Source organism: Cynoglossus semilaevis, chromosome 6 (assembly GCF_000523025.1).
Source record: "Cynoglossus semilaevis isolate Cse_v1.0 chromosome 6, Cse_v1.0, whole genome shotgun sequence".
In the NCBI taxonomy this organism is placed as follows: domain Eukaryota; kingdom Metazoa; phylum Chordata; class Actinopteri; order Pleuronectiformes; family Cynoglossidae; genus Cynoglossus; species Cynoglossus semilaevis.
In genome coordinates this window covers 1,761,346-1,784,351 of record NC_024312.1, presented here as the reverse complement: position 1 = coordinate 1,784,351, position 23,006 = coordinate 1,761,346, and the positions used below count along the sequence as shown (strand labels likewise).

Below are 23,006 nucleotides of genomic sequence, written 5' to 3'. Positions count from 1 at the left end.
AGGGTAAGAACCAGCTGAGTGCTGAGTTAAAGGACAAAGAAATCAACACCTTAAGAGAAGAGTGGAAGTCTCTACAGGTCAGAACGACTGTCAATGCTCAACTACAGTCGGTGACGTGTGTGTTTGAGGCTGAAGTCAGACCCCAGTACGACTTCAGGAAATGTTTCAACCTAAAGTAAATCAAGTGAGAACCGTCCAGTTTTAAAAACCCAAAAAGCTAAACACAGTTAGTGTAACTTTGATCTAATGTAATGAGTTTAAACCACGTCCACATCTCGTCACCAAGATCTCCCTGCGTTAGCCGTTAAACTCACTCTCTGGTTCTCAGACTCTCCGTCCTCTGTCCTGACACCAGCGCGGTGATAAACTGCCACCTACATGCCCGGCTGCACTTTAACAGCCCGGCCGTGTTACACAGACAATGGGCTGGGGTTTTGATATTCTATCTGGGCGACACTCAGCGTTGTGTTTGCCCAGCGTGAGGCCCACTAGTGGTTCATCCCTGTGTTCACGGTCTGGTGGCTTTAATTTAACCCTCTGTCCCCCAGTGGCAGCGGGGACCGCTGTGATTTAATTGCCCCCACCCTGATGCACTGCTAAATCGGAGCAGTACGGTTCAATTAGTCCATAATGAAGTTGAAATAATTCACCCTCACGGTTTATTAATAAATAACCAGGAAGAGACACAGAAATATGGCCGGACAGTATAGTATAAGTATATATAAACACATATATACGTATAAAGACTGAGTTTTTTTTTATTTCTTTCACCATTAAAGTCACTGATGTGGAGAAGTCTCATCAGTTAAAGGAAATCAAAGTTCAATTTAATTTTCTTTTCTCCACCCTCCCTACAGTAGAATGCACCACCTTAGGGAGACACACCCCCCACTTTGAGAACCATTGGTGTAGAAGTTGACATCAAGTTGTTGTCTTAGAAGATGGATGTATGGATGGATGGATGGATGGATGGATGGATGGATGGATGGATGGATAGAAAGAACTATTCGTCCGATGGATGGATGGATGGATGGAAAGAACTATTCGTCTCTTTGTGGATTTAAAGAATGTGTTAATGTTTGTGTTGTGTTTAAATGTGTGTCATCTATGGTCATTTCACTTATTGGTCGCAACATCATTTTTATTTATTCATGTATTTTGGATTAAAGGGAGGGAAAAACCACTGCCTAGGATTTACACTCTGTAATCTTTGTGACTGCTCGTCGGGAAATGAACAGCTTCATCTTAATGATTTTTACTTTTACTGCTGTTTCACAGTTGCTGAAGTACAACTTAGAGAAGAAAATAAACGAACAGGTGAGGAACGTAGGAAGGAAGGATCCTCCACTTGTACGACGACGGCTGCTGGTCGGACGGTGGGAGTGAGAAAAGATTAACAGAGGAGAAGAGCTCATCAGGAGTAACAGAGAGGGAGTGTGTGACACCGTGAAGCGCCAGCACACTTGAGGAAAATGTCTCTATTAAAATATTTTATAACAGAGCCGCGCTCGGTTTAACCTCCTGCACATCACAGCCACTCAGCAGAGTGNGGGGGGGGGGGGGGGGGGGGGGCGTCGTGGGGAGGGGGAGTGGAGGATGAGATAGGAAATGAGTGAAAGGAGAAGAAAAAAAAGGAATCTGATCATCTTGATACAGACAATCAAACTGTAATGAGAGTTTGAGCAGCGATAAAGGGCTGTGAGGCGTGAGTGGAGCTGATACCCTTCATCCCACTGAGAAACACAGACGCGGGACGTGTTCAGGCCTCATCCTCACCGCCACCTGACAGCTGTTCGCTTGTCTGACAGAACGAGCTGCTGTTGTTTGTCTCTTTTATGGGACAAATGTGTTTAGAGCCGGAGTTCCTGTTTGTTTCTGACATGCTCTGTCCTGACAGCCGTCCAATGAGCTGACAGCATTCATCGTGTCATGTGATAATGTGAATTTTTTTTTAAATTCTTAGTTAGTTTGATATCCTGTAGAGCAGTGTTTTTTTTGGTTGTTTTTTTTCGTAGATGAGGTTTTGGATCTTTGGATGAAATCTGTCCTTTTCCAACATTCAGTTTATGTTTCACAGTCAGGTTCTGATTTTTACCTAAAGTGACGTTGTAGTAAAATCAGTGTCCTTTACTGCAGGAGCAGAAACTGGTGATGCAGAGTCGGTCCAAGGACCGTCATCTGGCCCAGCTGGGAGAAGTGGAGAAAAGATTTGTTGCTTTGTCCAGGCAGTGTGCCGCGGTCAAACAGGCCCACGAGACGCTGGGGCAAAACGGTACAAACGATGAAAAAACCCTTATGTATAATCTTTTTTAATGTATGACATCTCAGAAATATGATTTTTCTAAAAGGAAACTGTTTTTGACCTGAAGGTTTTGGAGAAGATCAAGATCTTTAGACCAAAACGAATGTGTTTTTATGAAAACATTCACAGTAAATATCTTAGTTTCCTACATGATATACATTATAAACCCCGCCACACAGAGTCAGCTCCGAGCGTTTTGGTGCCCCCTATTGTAATTGTTTGGGGTTTTTTTTCCTAAGGAGCAGCTCTAGGCCATGTAAAAAGTTTTTTAAAAAATGCTGTTTTTTTTTCTGGACATCAGTATTGTTGTCATGTCCCTGCAGTGGAGTTCGCCGTGGGACTGAACAACAAACTGACTTCTGAAAATAAAAAACTAGAGAACGTCGTTGCGTCGCTCACAAAGGTGTGTAGAAAACGTCCACACATCTGTGCACGGGTCAGAGCTTTACCCACACCTGTCTGAGTTGTTGCATCTTGGTGCTTTTGTTTCCTCAGGAGTTGGAGGAAGTGAACAACAAGAGGATTAAAGCTCAGATGACGTCGGTCAAACACGACAGGCCTCACATTCACACGGGAAAAGAGCAGGAAATACAGATGCTGCAGCAGAAACTGACCACGGTATCAGACGACCTGTGTCTCAAACTCACACTTTAGTCTGTGTTTCACCACAACACACCCTTCAACTGTTGTCTTTGACTGGAAATGTCCACACCGGATTTTCTTTTTGTGAATTTCTTATAGGAAACTGAGATGAATAAGAAACTTCAGGCAGACAATGCAGCGCTTCGTGCAGAAAAACAGGTAAAAAAACTAAACAGTTACAGACCCAGAGAACGAAAAAGAAAGATTCTAAAGATTTCTACTGCTCATGTAAGAAGTCTATGGAAAATGATGGAACTTTTTTTCTTGTTTCTGTTCAGGAGGTGATGAAGGCTCTGCAGAAAACACATCATCTGCTGTTGACTCAGACACAGACGTTAAGGAGAGTTGAGCTGGAGTTACAGGCACAGAATGAACAGTATCAGGTCAGAGGTTCTCACTTTTTATTTTGATTGTTACATATGTTTTCAATATACTATCATTGATATTAATGTAAAAATATTTGTAGTTGTTTTTGTACTAATTCATCAGGTAATTTTTATTTTACTCTGAGCAACAAAAGGTACAAATTGAACATTAAGAGGTTGATGACAAAAATATCATATTTAAAACACACTGATAATAAGAACTAATGAAGAGGAGAACAGTTTCAGACAGTACTCCACTGTCTAGAGTACTGTAGTAGTATTAGCAGATGTGTGAAACTCTCTGTCATCCTTCCTGTTTAACTTTCATTTCACGTCGTCTCTAATTTCTGAGTGTGCGTAAACATGAATTATAGAGACGGAGTCTTATCTTCCCGGGACGACCCCGAGTGTCGGTGCCTGGCTGGAAGTGAACGGGGAATTTTTCAGGCTCCGTTTAAACGATTACGGATTGAATTTAAACAAGTGCAGGAATAAATGACGAGCGTGGCTTTTGGTCTCGTAAATGTGATGAATGTGATGTTGTTCATCTCAACGTGTACATTTGTGAATGCGGACGTTAAGTGTAAATAGAAGTGGACGATCGTAAGTGTGTTTATTCTCCCTTTATGGCTCTGCACTTTATTGCCCCCCCCCGTCTGTGCCCCCTCTCTCTTTTTTTAATTCACCCATTCATTCATTGAATTATTAAAATCAGGATTAAAATGTCACAACCCAGCTGATTTGTATTAGCAAGACCCTCTCACCCCCCCTCGGCCCCCCCGCCCTGTTTAAGACCTTCTGTTCACGTTAAATAAACACATAAAAATTTAGTATTGCATTAAAAATCCCACGGGTGATTAATTTTACTGCAGGCCCTTAAGCAGGAACACGAAGTGATGCGAGACAAAAGCAAGGCCCTGGATGAAAGGTCTGCTCAGCTGATGGAGAGCTGCACTGCCTCCAGGAGGAGCTGGGACTCTGAGGTAAAAAAAAAACAGAGAAGCTCCAGCGTGTGAGGGTGAGGTGTCGCTAGAGATTTAAAAAAATAATAATAAAAAAGTGTGTTTCTGTGTTTGATTTAAACAGAAGGAAATGCTGCTCAACTCAGTCAAAACTGAGCGGCGGGAACTTGAGTCTCTGAAAGAGACGTATGACCAGCTCCATCAAAAACACACACTGGTCCTGTCATCACTGGTCCAAGAACAGGCTGAGAAAATAGTGGAGTTAGAGGTTCACACACACACACACACACACACACACACATAAAGATTGTCTTTTCTACAGTTGGATCCACAAAAAAACACTGGTCGTGTTTGTTTTAAGGAAATGAAAACCCACAAAAATGTTACTGCTTTAGTTTGGATCAAAAGTTTGTCTTTAGTCTTTAAGACAAACTTTATTTAGACACTGATACAGATACTGGTTTCAAATACAGTAGTTGAATTCATTCATCTATATAAAGATCTATTTTTGAAGACTTTTAGTTTAATAAAAATAATAAGTTTAGTTTAGTCTTCTGTTAATGAGAAGACAATAAAACAGCAGCAAGTATTCTCCTGCTCTGATGATAAATAAAAAATGAAAATGCTTCATAATTAATGATCAAATACAACGTCGACTACACTGATTTACTGCAGTGACCAAAATCCAACTTTGTGATTTATGTCATTGTTTTTTTTTTCACATTTCTCTCTTCAAAGATGAAGACCTCACACCAGTCCACCTCCTCAGTAATCAACATCCCCGACCGTCAGCGTGATCCTGGTGTCACTTCAGAATTCATTCACACTGACTCCTCACAACCTGAACCTAATCTTCCATTGAACAGTGGGAACACAGCGTCTGAACTGAAGTGTGACCAAGAGTTTACAACAGGGCACGTGGCTCTAAATGGTGAAGGTGAAGAGGAAAATGAAGAGAAATGTGAAAAACTTCAACTTGACTCTGAAGGACAAGAGGAAAGTCACAGAGAAGAAGAGGAAAAAAATGAGGACGAGGAGTCGATGAAAGACAAAGAGTTAAGAGAGGAGGTGAATGAGGAGGAAAACGCTGAAGTGACGAATGGAATTCCCCAGAAAATAGATACAGCAAACAGACCGGAGGAGAACCAGGGGTCAGCAGCAAAGGATTCAGGGGACACCAGAAGCACAGAGAGACAAACAACAACCGATAGAGAGGAGGAAGGAGAAGACGAGATGGAGCGAGCAGAAGAGAGAAGGCAGACGGCCGTGCACACACCAGAAACACAGATACTGACCCAGACAACAACTGATTGCTGTGAAGAAAAGAGCAACAGACTCCAGGTCGTTGACTCGAAGGACGCAGGGCCTCCATTAGTCTCTGAAAACTTGGACGGCCCAGAACGTCCGTGTCAGAGCTTCTGTGAGCAGAACACTGTCTCTGACGGCACGGACAAAATATCTGTGACTGGTTTCACCTCTGAAGTTTTACAGCCTCTGATTCCAGAGAAGGATCGTGATGTGATTTCTGCAGAACGTCAAACAGAAGTGAATGTCAGTGAAGAACTGAGAACCTCAGAACAAACACCACAGAGCAAAGATCCCTCTGGAGTCACAGTCATCTTAAAGCAAATGGATGAAATGTGTCTCAAACAGCCCAACCAGTCCCCCCCAGCACAGTCGTCTCCTCAGGCCTCAGAGGACCAACAGTCCACAGATCAGGGACAGTGTGAGGGTTTTTCAAGGGAATGTAACTCAAACACAGTCACACCAGAGAACCAAGATTTAACGTCTACTGACAAAGATGTCGTGACGGACGCTGTAGACAAGAAATCTGAGGAGAAGTCCAGAAACCTTCAGGGCGAATCAAAGGAGGACAAAACAGGAGACAAAGAAGAGACAAAGACGAGTCACTCAGCAGGACTCAGGTCGTCCTTGGACCCGAGTCAAGGACGGCATCACTTAGTTCAGGTATGATATTATGTCCTGATTGTTGACACTTTTTGTATGTAATATTGAACCTGTTTTGTAAATTTCAAATCACATTTATATAAAAGTTAGCGGCGTTTTATCCACCGCTAACTTCTTATTTGTATTTATTAGTACTTACTGTATATAATTTCTGCCGTCTCATCAGACACTCAGCTCCTGTGGAAACGTCAGAGCGACTTTCAGCCAAACAGCCGTTTTCCCTAGAAGCAAGAAGTTCAAAGGTGACGGAGAGAAAAACTGCTGAAACATCATGTTTCCTCTCTACTGGCTGTATCTCACTGTACATCTGCGTTCCATACCGTTGCATATCATCTTCTTGTTGTTCTTACCATCTCACCTCATTCCTCTCAGTTCCCCTGGTGATCACCACCAGATCAGATGTGATGGATTCACTTCCCTCCACCAGACACCAACAGGGGGAGTGGAGAGCAGACATGGTCAGTACTGGAGTACACTGGTGTGGATTTGAAATGAGGCTATGATTGTCTGTCACTAGGCATGTACTGGCATGTACTGGCATGTACTGGCATGTACTGACATGTACTGAAATATTTTAAAACCTGTAAAGACTTTACAGCTGTATGGAGTTGTCGGTTCTACCGTGGGCACAGGACGTAAATCTCCTTCTGGCAGAGCAGCAGATGAAACCCAGTGTAGAAAATATCAGGAGTTAAAAACAGTCAGATATTGAGTGAGTGGATGAGGCTGACGTACAGTATGTTGACCTGGTGGACGTCCCAGAGACAAAAGGATGAACGACCTGTTATGGAAACCCTGGCTAATGATGCCTGTGTACGTCTGTCCTCTCTCACTCACTCCGTCTTCATCCTTCTCCTCACCTCTTCCTCTCTCACTTCATCATCTGTCTGTCATCCACTCACTCTCATAGGGTCGCTTCCCTCCCTCTCTCTCTCTCCCTCTCTCCCTCCCTCTCTCTCTCTCTCCTTCCCTATTTTGTCACCATCACCACAAACTGTCACTGCCTTTTACAAGATCCAGGTGTTCTCCATCGAGGGAGATGGAGAGCAACACATATTGAGTAAGAGGGGAATAAAACGTTGGTCTAAGAGTTTAACAAATGGCACTGAAGGCCCAAAGTTCTCGTTTCGTTTTATTTTCCGTGGACCACGAACACTTGGGGGCGGGGGGGTCACGCAGAGTTCAGCCTCGGTTCTGGCTACTTTCTCTGAACTGTGGATCATGTTACACATCATTGCCACTGCTTTTTGTCTGTGCCACAATTGCTTATCAGTGTAAAAAGTTGTTTTTTTTCAGTAGGAATGTTTCTCAGGGAAGTCTGACGTGTTTGAAACACTGATGACTGAAGTTTGTTCCTTGTTTTTTTTTTTTTTTTTGCTGCAGGAGAAGAGAGCTGCTCGATCAAGGACTTCATTTCCACTGTCTGCCACCGTCAGCACAGTCAGTGGACTGTCAGGGTCAAAGGTCACAGGGTGAGTCCCAACCATCTACATGTACAGTATAACAGAGTATAAGCTGCTGTACTTTTTAATTATCATGGACACCAGTCTGAAACAGTCGAAACGATTTTACCTTAAAAAAAAAACAACATCTATATTTACAATAATATTCAGCCTACTGTAACTGTGGTCATTTTCAGAATAGATAGAAAAACAGTCAGTAAAGCAGTTATAACTGCCCATTAGGAGAAGGCAGCACAAGTGAACAGGGTCGGGTTGCTAATCCAGCGGCTTAAAAATTCATAAATCATCGTCGAAGCCTGAGTCTCGTTTGTTTTCTTAAAGTGGACACAAGAAGCCGCTGTTTCACTGTTCAGATCTACTTATCTTAGTCATCCTTTACTCCAGGTGTAGCAAAGCTCCCGCCTCGGCGGTGACTCCTGTTTCTGACACTGACCGGAAAACCTCCTGCTCCCAGGAGAGGGAGGAGCGGCAGGCGTCATTCCAAGCTCAGATTTCTAAAATAGAACAGTTTCTCATCACGGAGGGTCTTCAAATGTCCAAAAGACAAAAAACAGAAAAGTAAACAAACACCAGTTCTGTACAGTTAACACATACAGAGCTTTAAAAACATTGACTTTCACTTCTGTGCTGTATTTTGTATGTTCACATGTTCAAAAACAACAAAAAGAAAAATTAGTTCACCAACATCGAACCAGTTGGTCTTAGTTTGTTTGACCTGGTTCCGTTTAATAATAATAGCTTAAAAATACATATATTTTTGTTTTATTTTCATGTAATGTGTTAGAAAATAATTTTTTAGGTGTAGGTGTAAACAGGTGTGAACAATGTGGGAATTCAGTGAGTTTTCCTCTAGATGTCAGTATACAGTACTACCACGTTTATATGTTTTGGTGCAAATGTATTCTCATACATAATAAAATGTAATTTCCTAGACAGTGTATGGACTGTAACTAGGTGATTTTTACTAAGTTAATACATTTGTGTTTGTTAAAAATTAACTTTAAAAATATCAGCAGTGAATGTAGTGACACAAAAACAGATACTGCAGTAACTCAGAGTAAGTGACACCGTCGGGCGGCTTCTCTTTATTGGCTTCACACATTTCACAGCAACGAGGCAAACAAATAAACACCAAGGGCACGGCGCTAAAGCTGCTAACATGCTAATTAACATTAATTAGCTTCATGGCTAATCAGCATTAAATGTCTCAGAGGAACTCTAATCATGAGGCACCTTCCTGTCGCTGCCACCGCTCCGTGTGTTGGCCAGGTTTTTTCCAACTGGTTGGAAAATGTTAACACCAATTAGCATGAATTAAGGAAACAATTAGCGCAAACCTCTCCGACCTAATTAACAAGGAGTGATTAGAGAAACACGCTCTAATTAACATGTATAACAAGCTTCTCATTAACTTTATGTTCCATGTGTGAGCGCGACAGAGAGCAATAAATATTTAGAGCGACTTATAAACAGAAACAGTTTTATTCAGACTTTTCTTCACTGTTTAAACATCACCTTCTTTTTGGAGTTTTTATTCGTTTACAAAAACATCTTTAATATAATGAATGTAATACAATGATAAATCAACATTTATACGCAGGTTCATACTTTAACGTGACTATTAAACATTTCCAGAGATGCAGCGGCTCCTGCTGACCTGTGAAGAGTCGCGAGCGTCGCCTCTTAATATTTAGCTCACGTTCCAAAAATGAACAGCAGACGATTTGATGGCGGCACAAGGTCTCCGCTGGGTTCGTCTTACCACACTTACCGATAATGAATACGGCTGAATGTTAATGTGCCCATAAAGAAATCTGGAGCGTTTGAGTGGCTGTGCCCACCACTGGTGACCCTTATCCTTATAGGGAAGAAGGGAGGGTCGGGGGGAGGAGGGGGAGGAGAGCCGTGGGAGGAGGGCTGGAATATAAAAGAGTTCATTTTAATACAGTCCTTCATGCAAATTCATAAAGGTAGAGTTTCTGTCTCACATACAGTTCTTTCTTTTTTTTTTTTTTTCCCCCCCTCTCTCTCTCTCTCTCTCTCGCTCTTCCTCCCTCGCTTCCTTCTCACTCCCAACACGGCTTTCTACAGCTCTCCATCACCCGTCACGCTGTCTCCCTGCCTCTCCCAGTTCCATGTCTCTGCTGAAATGCTCCTTTGTTAAATTTTTAATTACCTTCTCACTTTAAAGTGCTCTTTTTTATGTGAACAAAGCCTGTGTTTGGGGAGGCTGCCACTGTGATCGGTGAAAAATTGGATAACCACATTTTTGTCCAGCTGTCAATCTTGATTCTGAGATCAGGGCCATTCAGTTCACAGCAGCAGAACATGCCGTCCGTGCACTGACATGACCACGAGTCAAATAATATTTATTGAATCAATACCACAGTCAGTTTCTTGTGTTTGCATCATCTTCGCTACATGAGAGGGTTTGGATCATTGTAAAAAAATATTTTTTTCATGAGTCATGCTCTTCAAAAAAAAAGAAGGAATCCGACACACGCTTCAAGTATGTTTTTACAAACGCAGGAAACTGAACCTCTGAATTTAACACATCAGTAAGTTTGTGTGTAAGACACCGGCCCCCGGGAGTTTGGACCAAAAGGCCATGTGGGCCCAACCCCCCCACTCCCCCCACCCCTCCCAAATTTAGAAGTTTGAATCCAATCCTGATTTACAGCCTGGTTTTATTGAAATTCTGTACATGAGTAAGGAGGAGAGCAATATATTTACCAATCCCGCGGCTAAATGGCTCACAGCACTAAACCTTGTTGAATATCCCGGGGTTATGGGGCCGTGTTTTGTCATATTATACCTCTTTGCCTGAAAAGCCATCACAGTAAATCTGGCCGGGAAGTCGTATTAAATGGTGCGGTGGATAGTGGACGTGGGCTGAGTGCTGTGCTGGCGCTCTGAGTGGACTGTGCCGTCTTAAATTGAAGAAGTGCAGCTGCTCCTTTGGCCCTGTAAAATACTTAAATGAGCAGATTATTATGGAGACGGCAGATCCAGCTCCTCTGAGCTCCACCTCGCACTGTTGTGTTCGACTTTAGTTCGAAGATTTATTTAACGTTTTTAACACAATTCATTGGAAGTTATTTGTCCTAAAGTGATTCCTGAGATTTATTTTAAATGCAGTTTAACTTTAGCTTCATTTCTTTTAAACGCATAAAGGAAAAAGAAAAACAAGAAAATTCTCCCAACCTTCAGTTGACCAGTGTAGTGATTCTCAACCTCTGTGCCGTGGCCCATTGGTGTGCCGTGAGAGATCATTAGTTGTACTGTGGAAAATTATCCAATATCTTTTGTTTTTTCGTCAATGCCTGACAGGCAGAGCAATTCAATCCTGTTCCTCTAGGTGGCAGCAGAGCTGTTGAAGAAGATCTTTCTGAGTGTCTTTCTTCAATTCCTGCCGGTATATCAGTACATTTTAAGTAAATTTAAACTAGAAGATTATTATATTTCATTACAGAGATTTTTTTGTCAGATTTTTGTTTGACGTTGAAGTGACGTTAATGAAGAGACCAGAGAAGAGAGTCTCCTTCAGAGCCTTGTTCAAAATGTTCAAAATAATTTGCTGGTTAAACCAGGTTCTTTTTTGATTGTGACCAAAATATTCAGGTTTAAAAACTTTATTATTTTAACCTGACACTAAGTCTCTACAAGAATTGAAGTTGAAATGAAAAAAAATTCTATTTCCATTTTTGTGCCATTTGTCAGAGTTAAAATCCTCACATTGCTGATAAATAACAGGTGTTCCCCGTTCCTGGGCCGGGTTTAGGATGAGTGACTGCGGCCCCTCACTCTCAGAGTGTGTCCTCAGCTGTGAATCACTGCTGTTTTTACACACATCTGCACTCGTACGCTCCTATCGTCTTTCACCGCTCTGGAAAGAGCCGAGCAGAGAAGATAATCTCTGAGACGTCGCCCTGCTGTCAAAGGTCGACGGAGTTAAAAGGTCACGCTGTGCATCATTTACTGGCTCCTAAATAGGCCCAGACCTTACGCCCCGGACAACGATCCCGTTTGTAGCGGTAACCGCTGTCTGCAAGTTATGAATTATCTTAACGGTGTTTGGCAAGACTGTGGACGCAGAGAAATGGTGAGAAGAGAAGAGACAGAGTGCGTTGTTGTAAAGTGGAAGATTAGGCAAAGATTAGGGGGACGCCTTACGCCCCGGACAACGATCCCGTTTGTAGCGGTAACCGCTGTCTGCAAGTTATGAATTATCTTAACGGTGTTTGGCAAGACTGTGGACGCAGAGAAATGGTGAGAAGAGAAGAGACAGAGTGCGTTGTTGTAACGTGGAAGATTAGGCAAAGGTTAGGGAGACGGAAGGAAAACAAACACGCCAAAGGGGGGCGATAGAGGGCGGGGATTAATAAAAGGGATTAGTGAGCTCCAGAATTCCTAGAGTGCCATCGTGTCTGTCTCATGTAACCATAAAAATGTATGTTCTTAATGACACGACCAACTATAGGGGTCGTGTTTGATTGGAGGACGGCTGTGAATCACCGTCCTGGCAGTTGAGCGGCTGTAGATTTCCTGACTCCACGTTGATGTTGAAGAAGTTCAGAAAACATTTGGTTTCAACAGCTTCACTCAAACTAGGGACAAAAAGATTATTGGACATCTGGAGGAACTGGGTCAGGTCGTCAAAGGTCAGAGGTCAATTTGTTAGAATTCTCTTAAACACAGATTTACTGCAACTGTTTATCAGTGAGACGTGACTGTGATTTAGTTTTTACACCTTTTTCCAGGCACATTTTAACAACAGTATCTCTGAACGTTTTAACCACTGAGGGCGTTTTTAAAGGATGATGGTTGAGGGTTAGATTATCATGATTGATCTCACCTGTCCAATTTTAATCTGGAGCGAAAGCTAAGAGCTAAATGTTTAGAATCCTTGCATTTGAATAGGCGTGTGTGGCTCACGCATCGGTTCCAAAGGTCTGTTAGAGAGAACATGTGAAGTCAGAGAGAAGGATCTGACGGTCGGAGCTACGATGCAGTGTGCAGCTGACCAACCTGTGGCTCAGGACCACCGTGAGGGCAGACATACGTTTCTGATTTTCTGGGAAGGCTTTAACTTCTTACGGGTACATGGTCCTCCCACAGAGGACGGAGTCCTCCTGTTATTGATGGTGTAAGTACCCTAAACCCTGGGCCGCGGGTCACACAGACCCAGTGGTTTGCACTCACTTAGACTCCAGGAGGTGTTGGTATGTGAGCCCCTCCCTGGGTGGGTTACTCATGGTCGGCGAGATAGAGAAGTCTTTTTTTTTTTTTTAACTCTGGGGGTTCCTATAAACCTGTCATGACCATTATCTTTAGTCTTTTTTCTCTCCCTCTCTCTCCCTCTCTGGATCTCTGCATCTCCTCTGCCAATTTCGTCTTCTGGTGTGACAATGTCAACGTTTCAAACATTTTAACACCATAAAGCATTGCTCCAGTCAGGGCTCGTCTTTCTCGTGTACCGACCCCTAAATCACAGAGCCGTTACGACCCGCCAGGCTCCATTATGGTGCAAATGAATCGAGTTCCTGGCTCCCGGGGAAGGCCATCGGGGGCGCAACAACACAGTCGTTGACTTCAGGATTTGACGTTGAATCATTGCTGGAGTTCATAGATAACGGCGGTGATGTTTGACCTCGTTACCTTAGATTGTGTTTGAGTGGTTGGGAACAGTGAGGCTGAAACACTGAACAGATGCTGTTGTGTATTGTGTAATTTTTTTTTTTATCACGTTGAAAAGTGCATGGCTGTAAAATCAAATCCCAGAAAACAGTGATGGAGGTGACAGTTCAGAGAACTCCCCCTCCCAAAAAACTAGAATGACTACATGATTTTTTTAGATCTGGTTCTCAATCATTCAGATCATTTCCTCCCTGACAGGTGTAGAAGTTTCCGGCTGTATTTACACTAACGGTTGTTGGTTCGGTGGTGTGGTGTTGATGTTGATGTTGATGTTTTACCACTGGCTAGAAGAAAATGGAAGGTTTCTTCAGACTTTTATCTTCCCTGGGAAGATGGATTAATACTTGGTTGATAACGAGTTGCAACATTCTGATGAAACGTCGTCATTAAATCCATCATTTAAACCAGGAGCGTCAAACTCTTAAATCCATCATTTAAACCAGGAGCGTCGAACTCTAATTCACACTGGGCCAGAATTAAAAACTGGGACTGAGTCACAGACCAAACTTCATATTTATTAAAACATTTATGGCAGTTTTTTTCATATGGAAACAAACTTTAGTTTTGTGTAAACATTGACTCAGGAACGACCAACGCTTAATATTATAAACACATGAGAAGTTAAATCAGAAATAAAACACACATCGTTGGTGTTTGTCTCTTTATCTTCCCAGTTCTTTTTAATGTAAATCTTTACAAACAAAACACAAAATGATATGAATTGATCAATTGATATGATCTCACGGCCCAAATATAATTACACTGCGGGCCAGATTTGGCCCCCGGGCCTGAGTTTGACACAGTTGATTTAAATGCTACTATAATCAAAATATTGTTAGTGATTTGTGATCGATCTCATTAGCTAGAGTTAGATATAAGAAGGTTTTATCTGTTGTATAAACAGATAGTACGAAGGTTGGACGTTGGACGTTGTTCATTTTCTTCTGAGTCGACAGAGGAGCAGAAAGTGATCGTGATTAAAAAGGGATGAGTGATCCCCGTGACCGCTTCGTTGGTTTTCCTCAGGTCTGTTTGTTTGGATAGTGAAGAAGACACGACACAGATGAATGTCCTCCTCTGTTATGGTTCCATTAACTCCTCTGTCCTGACTCTCCACCATCACGGCCCTGTGGTTCCTGCTACCAGGACCAGAGTTTCCAGGAACCCCTGTGTCCTCTACCTGGACAGGACCCGTGTGTCTCTTAAGGGGACATGTTTGAAATCATGACCCCCTAGAACGCTGGATTAGACGGACCCTGGAGACCGAGAGTGGATAAGAGAACAAAATAGTTACAACCAAATGGAAATGTTAAGAACTCACCGGAGAGTCGTATTTTTTTATCACTTGCCACAGTTTCAGTACGAAGAAGGTCAAAGATATAAATATGAAGTGACAACAAAATTCCTCGGCGCTCATGATAAGCTCAGAGTAAACCAGCAGCTCTGGAGGTTTCTGTCTCGTGTTGTGCAACTTTAAATTGTTCAGTGACGTCTGCGTGGAAGTCGAGTCAAAATGCCCTCAAAGCATCGAGGCCCAACGTAAACGTGGCTTTGGTTTGAGAGAATGGACTTGGATTTGTTGATTTATTGGTCGTACAGAGCAACGTTGCTGCGAAATAAAATAGAAACATATTTCAAACACATTTTTACTGCATGTCAACAAAGACACTTCATCTTCATCTTTTTTAATATTAGGATAATTGTACTTCTTCACAACTGGGTCGTTAGGTAACGTTCAGGCCAATCACTGTGGTATCTAAGCCCCTCTAGATCGGACGGTCATCTTCTGGACCCCGCTCCAGGGTTTTGTTTTGTATACAGTGTCTTTGTGTTTGTTTTTGAAGATGTTTCTTCCACAGTTTCAGGAATAACTCCAGTTTCTGCTACTTCCCAGTCACTCCCAGACTTTTTTAAACGTATCCCTTCTCCCCTCTAGGTGGTGCTAATCTCTAGCATTTGTTGATTATAAGGCTAAAATTAGCAAAGGCGTTTGTGTTTAAAGACTTCAAACATACATCACTGATGTGTAATCTGTACAGAGTTTCTCAGAGTCTGTTGCTGATCATTAATCTTGGCTCGAGTCATTTTTCTTTTCCTCGTCACTTCATTATAGCTGGACCCCAGACTCATACAGGGGGTTGTTATGGCTGCATATTACCCTGCACAACACTGCAGATTAAGAAAACTTTGGGGGCAGTTTTGGGGGGGAAGGAGGGGTGATAACAGAATATGATAAACCCACCACTCATGTAAACTTTCATGTCAGAAATATAATAACACTGAGTTTCATAAACAGTTCTGCTGGGTTTGGGTTAAAAAAAAATTCTCTTTCAAACTATGTTTTTGTTGCAAATCTACCAAAATCATCTCCTGTTTTTTTTTTCTTTGTTTTTTCTTTCTATTTTTAATGGTTAATATTTAATTTCTGTCAAGAAGTAATTTTAGAAATGGCTCCGTTGGCTGATTTACTGATACTCTTTGATTTACTCACTTCCTGTAAGTCGTATTTGTTCTCATGTTTTTTTTCTGTTCTTTAAATAGTTGTCAATGAAGATAAAGCTTTTTCTTTATTGTTCATAAATAATTGATGAGCGATGAAAATAATGTGAAATAACATCCAGGGGGAAAAACAAGAATCCAACGTCATCCAACGGTTGTTGACGAATTGTGTTTGGTGCTGCTCTTAATGGCCTGTCAGATGGAGGGAAAAAAATGGGGTCAGAGGTCATCAGATTCAGACCAGCGGAGCTCCCGCCCGCTGCCACCGTGGTCATCTCTCTCCCCGTGTCTTTCTGATAAAGACGTTTGTTTTTTCGTGTGCTCCGTCATGTCGGAAGTGAAACCAGGCATTCCTCCAAAAGCAACATGTTCAACGAGATACGCAGGGTTAAAGTTTGGGAAGGGAGGTTAGCTGAAATTAAAATTAAAAAACAAACAACAATATAGTGAGGTAAAAAAAGTGAAATAATCTCCTGCTGGGCTGACTTTAATTTGAGCCCGGAGTTCACAGTCTCACGTCTTCTACGTGATGGAGAGATGTCTCCAGATGATGGAGCACTGAGGCACAACAGCGTTAAATATTGTACTTGATGACTGAACCCGTGCTCCACCACCATCATTCCCTGTCAGACCATTTGTTATTAAAGTGCTGGAATGTGTCTGGTGCTTCATCACTGTGATCAGTCACTCTGCAGCAGGAGGCCGCGCGACCCAGCTACGTCTATACACACGCACAAATACACACTCTCACACACTGTTCGGGATTAACATCGCACACTTCTGTAGACTTGAAGTGACTCAGACCAGGGTTCTCCAGCCTTTTGTTGAGCCACGGCACATATATATCATCTGGAAAACCCCCACGTCACGGCACCAAACAAAAATCTTTGTATTAAAATCTAATAATCTTTTAGTTTAAATGACCTAAAATCTCAGCCTGTTTAGTTGAAGACATCACTGATTTACTGGCATTAATTGAAGAAAGACACTCACAGAGATCTTCTTCAAGATTATCTTTTTTTTTAGTTTTCATAGCCATCTGCTGCCCCCTAGCAGAAGAGGAATTAATTGTTCTGAAAAATTATATGCAATAAATAAATAACAGTTTTCAGCCCAATTAAGTGAAATTGATAATTTTCCACCTAACGGTCTCTCACGGCACACTAGTGGGCCACGGCCCAGTGGTTGGGGATCAGTTTCATTTTTGAATTGCTGAAACACTTTCAGAGATACAGTTGCCTTTCCTTTCTCTACAGATTTCACGCCCAATCAAAACCTAGCTGGAGTATCAGGAGAACAAAGGACTAGCATGCTAACGTTGATATCATTCATTTAATTGTGGCTCCTCTCTCTCTCTGTTTATAAGAAAGGTCGTGACCTTCAACCTCTGAGCTCCAGGAGAGAAAAGACACTTTTTCTTTTTCATTGGATTCCAACACTGAACCTTTTTGTAGTTTGTAGTTTAAACTCCACTTTGATGTGATGAAAGGCCAAGGATGTTGCTTTTCTTTTCTTTTTTTCTTTTTTTTATTTGACCATGCGGTGAACCCCACACACACACTCACACACACACACACACACACAGAGTCCTTCCTCCAGTCTGATCTGTGTCAGCGTTGCTCTCAGTTTCCCTGCCAGGACGTTCCGTTGTCAGCAGTGTTGTCCGCCTCACTCTCTCCTCACTCCCTGTTAGCTTCTTTATTGTGCTGTTTGGCTCAACGACTCCGGCTCATTATGAGCAGGTGACGAAGACGAGACGAAGATGGAGAACACTGGGAGATCACGCTCAGATCATCCCTTATATATATTTACCTACATCTTCCTGTTTTTATCATCTTGTCAACTTTGGAAAACTTAGCAAAAATATGTAGTTTACAAGAAATAAATACATTTATCTGGGAAACGAGAGATTAGTTTTAGGAGCGTCTGATACTTTGTGACAAGAGACAAGTCAGAAAAAAAAAGAATCTCAGCCATGAGCTTAGACCGATGTTTCCCAAAGACTGGGTCGCGACCCTCAGGTGGGTCGCAACCGGTTATTTTTTGGGTCGTCTCTCATCGTGTTTCCCACGAATAATGTCTGTTGAAAATATGGGTCATCAGAAAAAAATAAGTTTGGGAAACACTGACTTAGACCATGTTGTGGCCCACGTTTGTGTCTACCACAATGTCTTCATTACACCTGGTGATTCCAGATGCAGTCCATATACAGTGATGGTGATGGGGGGGGAGGTGAAGGGGGGGGCTGCAGTAGAGTAACGAGGGCAGGCGTCAGACCGTGTAGTCGTTGTCTTGCGATGATTTTATGACATGAACGTTTCTTCTTTGCTCGTTGGCCTGAGATTTTAATTTTCCTCAGGTAAGAACACGGTCGACGGTCGGACACGACACGGCAGGTCAGAGAGGTCGGCACAGAATGACCTCACATCAAATGTTAATGACCAATCACAGGTGACCTCACTGAAACAGCGACTATAAAAGAGATTTTTATTTTGATTCACCCGTTGAGTCGGTTCCATAGTGTAGCGGTTAGCACCACTGCCTCGCAGCAGAGGGTTCTGGCTTCGATTCCCAGAGGAACCACATGTTTGGCGCCTGCTAGTGGTCACCTGTTAACAGCATATCTGCTCCTAATGCAGCAACTCCTCAAATATGGGATCAATATGATAGAATTTTTTTATTTTTTTATTCATTTCAGTTGACGATATTCTCTTGGAAAAACTTAATTTTGTTCTTTGAATCTGCTGAGCTGGATTTATGTCTGAGTTTCTGAACAGCAGAACATGCAGGGATTAGTCAGTTGTGTGTGTGTGTGTGTGTTCCTCAATGGTCTGTAGTTTTAGGCCGGTCAGATATGAATCTTTTCTGAATCTTTTTATTTTTTATTTTGATTGGACAGTGACGTTATTGTGACAGTATTGTTTCTGCTACAAATTTCATGAATTCACGAGTTTATCCAACGTCATCTTTTATGCAGTCAGAAAAAAACATCTGTCAAAATGGGACCTTTGGAACGTTAGGTTAGAGATTTTCTTCTTCTTTGTTTATTTTTAAACAGCATTGTTTGCATTTGATCATTTGATAAAGGTTCAAACGTTGAGGGATTCACGTCTGTGCTTCTAACTTTTACAAATGTGCTGACTGTTGTTGACTTGGCTTTACCTCCGTTGTAGTTCAAGTTCCTCCGTGCTCTACGTACCTGCCAGGAGCAAATAAATATTAAAAACAAAATATTTACCGTTCTACGTCTGAGATCACACAGCGTGTCCAAATGTATCATCATAGCCATTTTGGAGTTCCTAATATTTTGTCTATTGTGCAAAAGAAGAAATGACCGTAGTCAGTAGAAATGAAATAACGTCCGTCCTCCCTCATGAGGCAGTAATAAGTCAGTGTTAATGTGTGTGTGTGTGGAGAATTAGTGGGTTTCACAGATGTTGATGTCAGAGATGTGAGAGAGAGGACACACACGCAGACACGTAGACAAACACACAGACTGATAATCAGTTCCTTTGAAGTGAGAAAATGTCTGGCTGTTGGAGAACAGTTCTTCAGTTGACAAACATCTAAAAAAACTAGTCGTCCATCAGTCCCAGCCTTTGTTGAGCCTCGGGACGTATAAATCATCAGGAGAAAAAAAACACGTCACAGAAATCTGACCAAAAGTCTCTGTAACGAAATATAATAATCTTCCAGTTTAAAACCTCAGCCTGTTTAGTTGAAAACAACGTTGATATACTCGCAGGAATTGAAGAAAGACACTTTTACAGCTGATTTGTTATTTTTTTTGTTTTCATAGCCATCTGCTGCCCCCTAGCAGAAGAGGATTTAATTGTTCTGCCTGTCACACTTTGACAAACAAAGAAAAAATATTGGCAATAAATAAATAATATTTTTTGGGACCAATTAAGTGAAATTGGATAATTTAATCGCTGAAATATTTGGTCAACTAACTGGGTTACTGTTAGTTAACAACAATAACTAGCCTGACTGACATAATCACTTGTTTAACTCCATGAGTAGAATCCCATGGTCTCCAGGTACGGTCTGACCTCTGGAAAGGTCACGGTCAGAGGAAGTGCAGACTTCATGAATTGTAAACAAAAAAAGAAAAGCAGAATTCACGGGTGTCTGATAAGAACAGATAAAGATTCAGCTGCTGAAACCAACGGGAGAAAAGAAAGTTTGAGTTCAAACACAAAGTTTTCCCAGTGATGAGCACGAAGATTAGTTTCAGTTTTGTCGGAGTTGTTGGGTCACCAGGCTGGTCAGTTCACCACCTGTGTTTAGGGAGTGTGTCTATCTTCCCAACATTGACCCCAAATAAAACATTATGTATGGGTTAAAGGTCGTGACCCCTGAACTTGGTCCATTCACAGCCATTCATTATCACAGTCAATGAGAAAGAACGGTTCTCTCGTTATTAGCCTTAAATTAAGTGATTTTTTTTTCCTCTTCCATGACCAGTTTTTGACCTTCCCTAATCCTCGCTCTTATCTCGGACTCATCAAACTCTTGGAACGTTGCGATGGAAATGAAAATGTATGTTTTCTAAATTGTGTTGCTGATTCATTCAGTGTCCTGGAAAAAACTGTCAGAATCATCTCTCCTCGTAATCCTGCCTCTGTCTCGACACTCCTTCTCAGAATTTTCCTCTGAGGAAATGACACATAAAACAGCATGAACTTTATTCACGTGTGTTGGATTATTTACCTGCCGTATTTTATCTTTAATCTGTTTCCTGTCGTTTTTATTCCATCATAATATTTAGAACTTCTAAGGTTTTCACAGTTACTTAACTTTAACTTAACTTAGTAACTTTGTGTTAAAGCAGTTCCTCGTCAAGGTTTGATGCAGAGGTTCTCAAACTGCCGTAGAGGACCCAGGACCCGGGAGAGGAGGCCGGAGAGGCAAATTTATTTATATTTTTGGGGTGGGGGGGATTTCAGTTGTGCAGAAAATACAGGGTTTTAAATAGAGTTTTTGTTCCAGTACACAGTTACCAGTACTTTGTTTGTCAAACCTCAGTACTCACAGAGGAGATCAGTGTCGTTAGTAACATTTTGGCTGACATTTTTGTCAAACTTTGTCAGATATTTTCCTGAATCTTAGTTTTTTCTGTTGATTATTTATCTTTAGCCATTCAGTCTTTTCTGCGACCTTTGAAGCAGTTCTAGAAAATTTCTAGTTTCATTTTTGTAATCATTTGTTTGTTATTTCAGTGATTATTTCTGCTTAACTTTTGTCCAATTCACTTGTTCTTTCTTTATTAACATTATTTTTGTCTATATTTGATCTACATTTTGCGAAGTACCCGCTACATGTATCAGATTTCTTTTAGCGAGTTTTGTTTTGAAAATCCTTCAGTTCTAGTTTATTCAACATTTAAAAGAATATTCTGTTTATGTTTAAACATGAAGTTAATCCCAGTTACTTCTAGTCTTTTTAGTCGATTGTTGCTGCTCCATGTTCACGTACAGATTTCAGTCGACCCCGTCAGCGCGGCTCAGTGACACCGATGAAGAGCGTAAATTAACGAAGCTCCACCTCGATGTGAGTCTGCAGAAAATGGAAAAACAAAATATTTCCCGGGTCACTGGGATCTGTGTGTTTCTAGAGGACGCTCTGGGAGTACGGTAGTGGAGTTTTCATTTGAAGATAATTTGTTGTTCATGGAACAGGAATGCATTCCATTGGCCGTTGGGGCCATCAATCTTTAAACCATATTGGTTGACTGCTCAGATGCCTGAGTGCTCCTCAGGGATCACAGGCACTCAACTGTGATTGTCCTTTTGGGTTTTTTTAAACATGAAAATCTGTGGGGGGTTTTTCTCTCTTGTTTCTGAAATTAAAAAAAAGACAAAACAGAGGGAGAAAATAATGCTGCTGCTGCTGCTGCTGCTGCTGCTGCTGGTTTGTTTCTCCTGCCTTCTATCAGAGATCACAGAGCTTATCATGATGGATCGGTGTACATCTATCAGTAAAACACAAACGTGTCTGTGTGTGCAGCCGTCACTGGTGAGGCCTGGACTCACAGTCAGAGGTTTTGATTTTTCCTGTTTCAGTTGAGCCGTTCACACTGTGCAGCCTGTTACTGTCAACACTAACTGTTTTACCTCCTGCTCGGCTGCGGTCGGTGAGAGAATATTTTTGTACCTGGCGTAGAGTCAGGCCCTGGCTTGGATTCAGCTAAATGGAATGCGGCCACTGTCGGTGATGATGATGATGATGAGGGTCCGTCCTTCAGCCGGTGTTGTGGCCAGTTTAAAGTCTCGTTTGATAAAAATGTTTCTTTTAAATTAGTGCAAGGGCATCGGACTGATGGACTGTTGGACTGATGGACTGGTGGACTAATGGACTGTTGGACTGGTGAGGACTGATGGACTGATGGACTGATGGACTGATGGACTGATGGACTGGTGGACTGGTGGACTGGTGACTTCTTCCAGCAGCAGTTATTTTTCAAAGTCGCTATTTTACTACGACTGGTCTCCAGAATTCCCGCGATGCTCCAATTGATCCAACAAATGCCCGCGTTCTCCTGAGGATGTCGCTCTTTGATAAAGGTTTTTTTTTTTTCAGTTTATCAACAAACGCCTGAGCTGATGTTCTGCTTCACGTGGTTAAATTAAGTCCGTGTTCGACCTGGAGTGAACGTGTGCAGTCGTCCCTCGCTGTTCCTCGGTTCGGCTGTCGCTGCCTCAGTGCATCATGGGTTTTTAATATTTTGAATGTATCCATCCCTCCATCGTTACCACCATGATCACACTGCACCGTACCGGGCCAAAGCACCACTAAATGTATTCTCGTATTGCGGATTTTTTTCTTCATCACCGATTTTTGCAGTAAATAGAATTTTTTAAAATTCCAATATTTTCATGATGAACTAAACATTTTCATTGAGATTTGTGGAAGTTCCGTTAAGTTTTGTTTTTTTGCCATATTTCACGATGCTTCATCCCTGCAGCGTAACTAATCCCCACATGTCACCGATACAAGTACAGTGAGACTAGCTAGCTGTTAGCCAGTGTGCACGTGGGCGTGCACGTACCTCTCCTTCATCTACGACTGGGTGACGGCAGAACAAAGCGGTTGGATTTCACACTTC

General features: G+C 42.0%; 1 protein-coding gene across 7 annotated transcripts in view; it reads left to right on the top strand.

The window, feature by feature from the left end:
* Nucleotides 1–23,006, top strand: part of LOC103379534 (trichohyalin) — a 50,061-nt gene that overhangs the window by 5,163 nt on the left and 21,892 nt on the right. For all 7 annotated transcript variants that reach the window (XM_008311111.3, XM_008311110.3, XM_008311113.3 and 4 more), the window contains exons 8-20: nt 3–77; nt 1,279–1,317; nt 2,137–2,272; nt 2,626–2,705; nt 2,798–2,920; nt 3,044–3,103; nt 3,223–3,327; nt 4,182–4,292; nt 4,396–4,539; nt 5,010–6,239; nt 6,406–6,481; nt 6,612–6,697; nt 7,623–7,711. In XM_008311111.3, the coding sequence (XP_008309333.1) occupies nt 3–77; nt 1,279–1,317; nt 2,137–2,272; nt 2,626–2,705; nt 2,798–2,920; nt 3,044–3,103; nt 3,223–3,327; nt 4,182–4,292; nt 4,396–4,539; nt 5,010–6,239; nt 6,406–6,481; nt 6,612–6,697; nt 7,623–7,711 (2,354 nt within the window). The remainder of the gene's footprint in view (nt 1–2; nt 78–1,278; nt 1,318–2,136; nt 2,273–2,625; nt 2,706–2,797; nt 2,921–3,043; nt 3,104–3,222; nt 3,328–4,181; nt 4,293–4,395; nt 4,540–5,009; nt 6,240–6,405; nt 6,482–6,611; nt 6,698–7,622; nt 7,712–23,006) is intronic.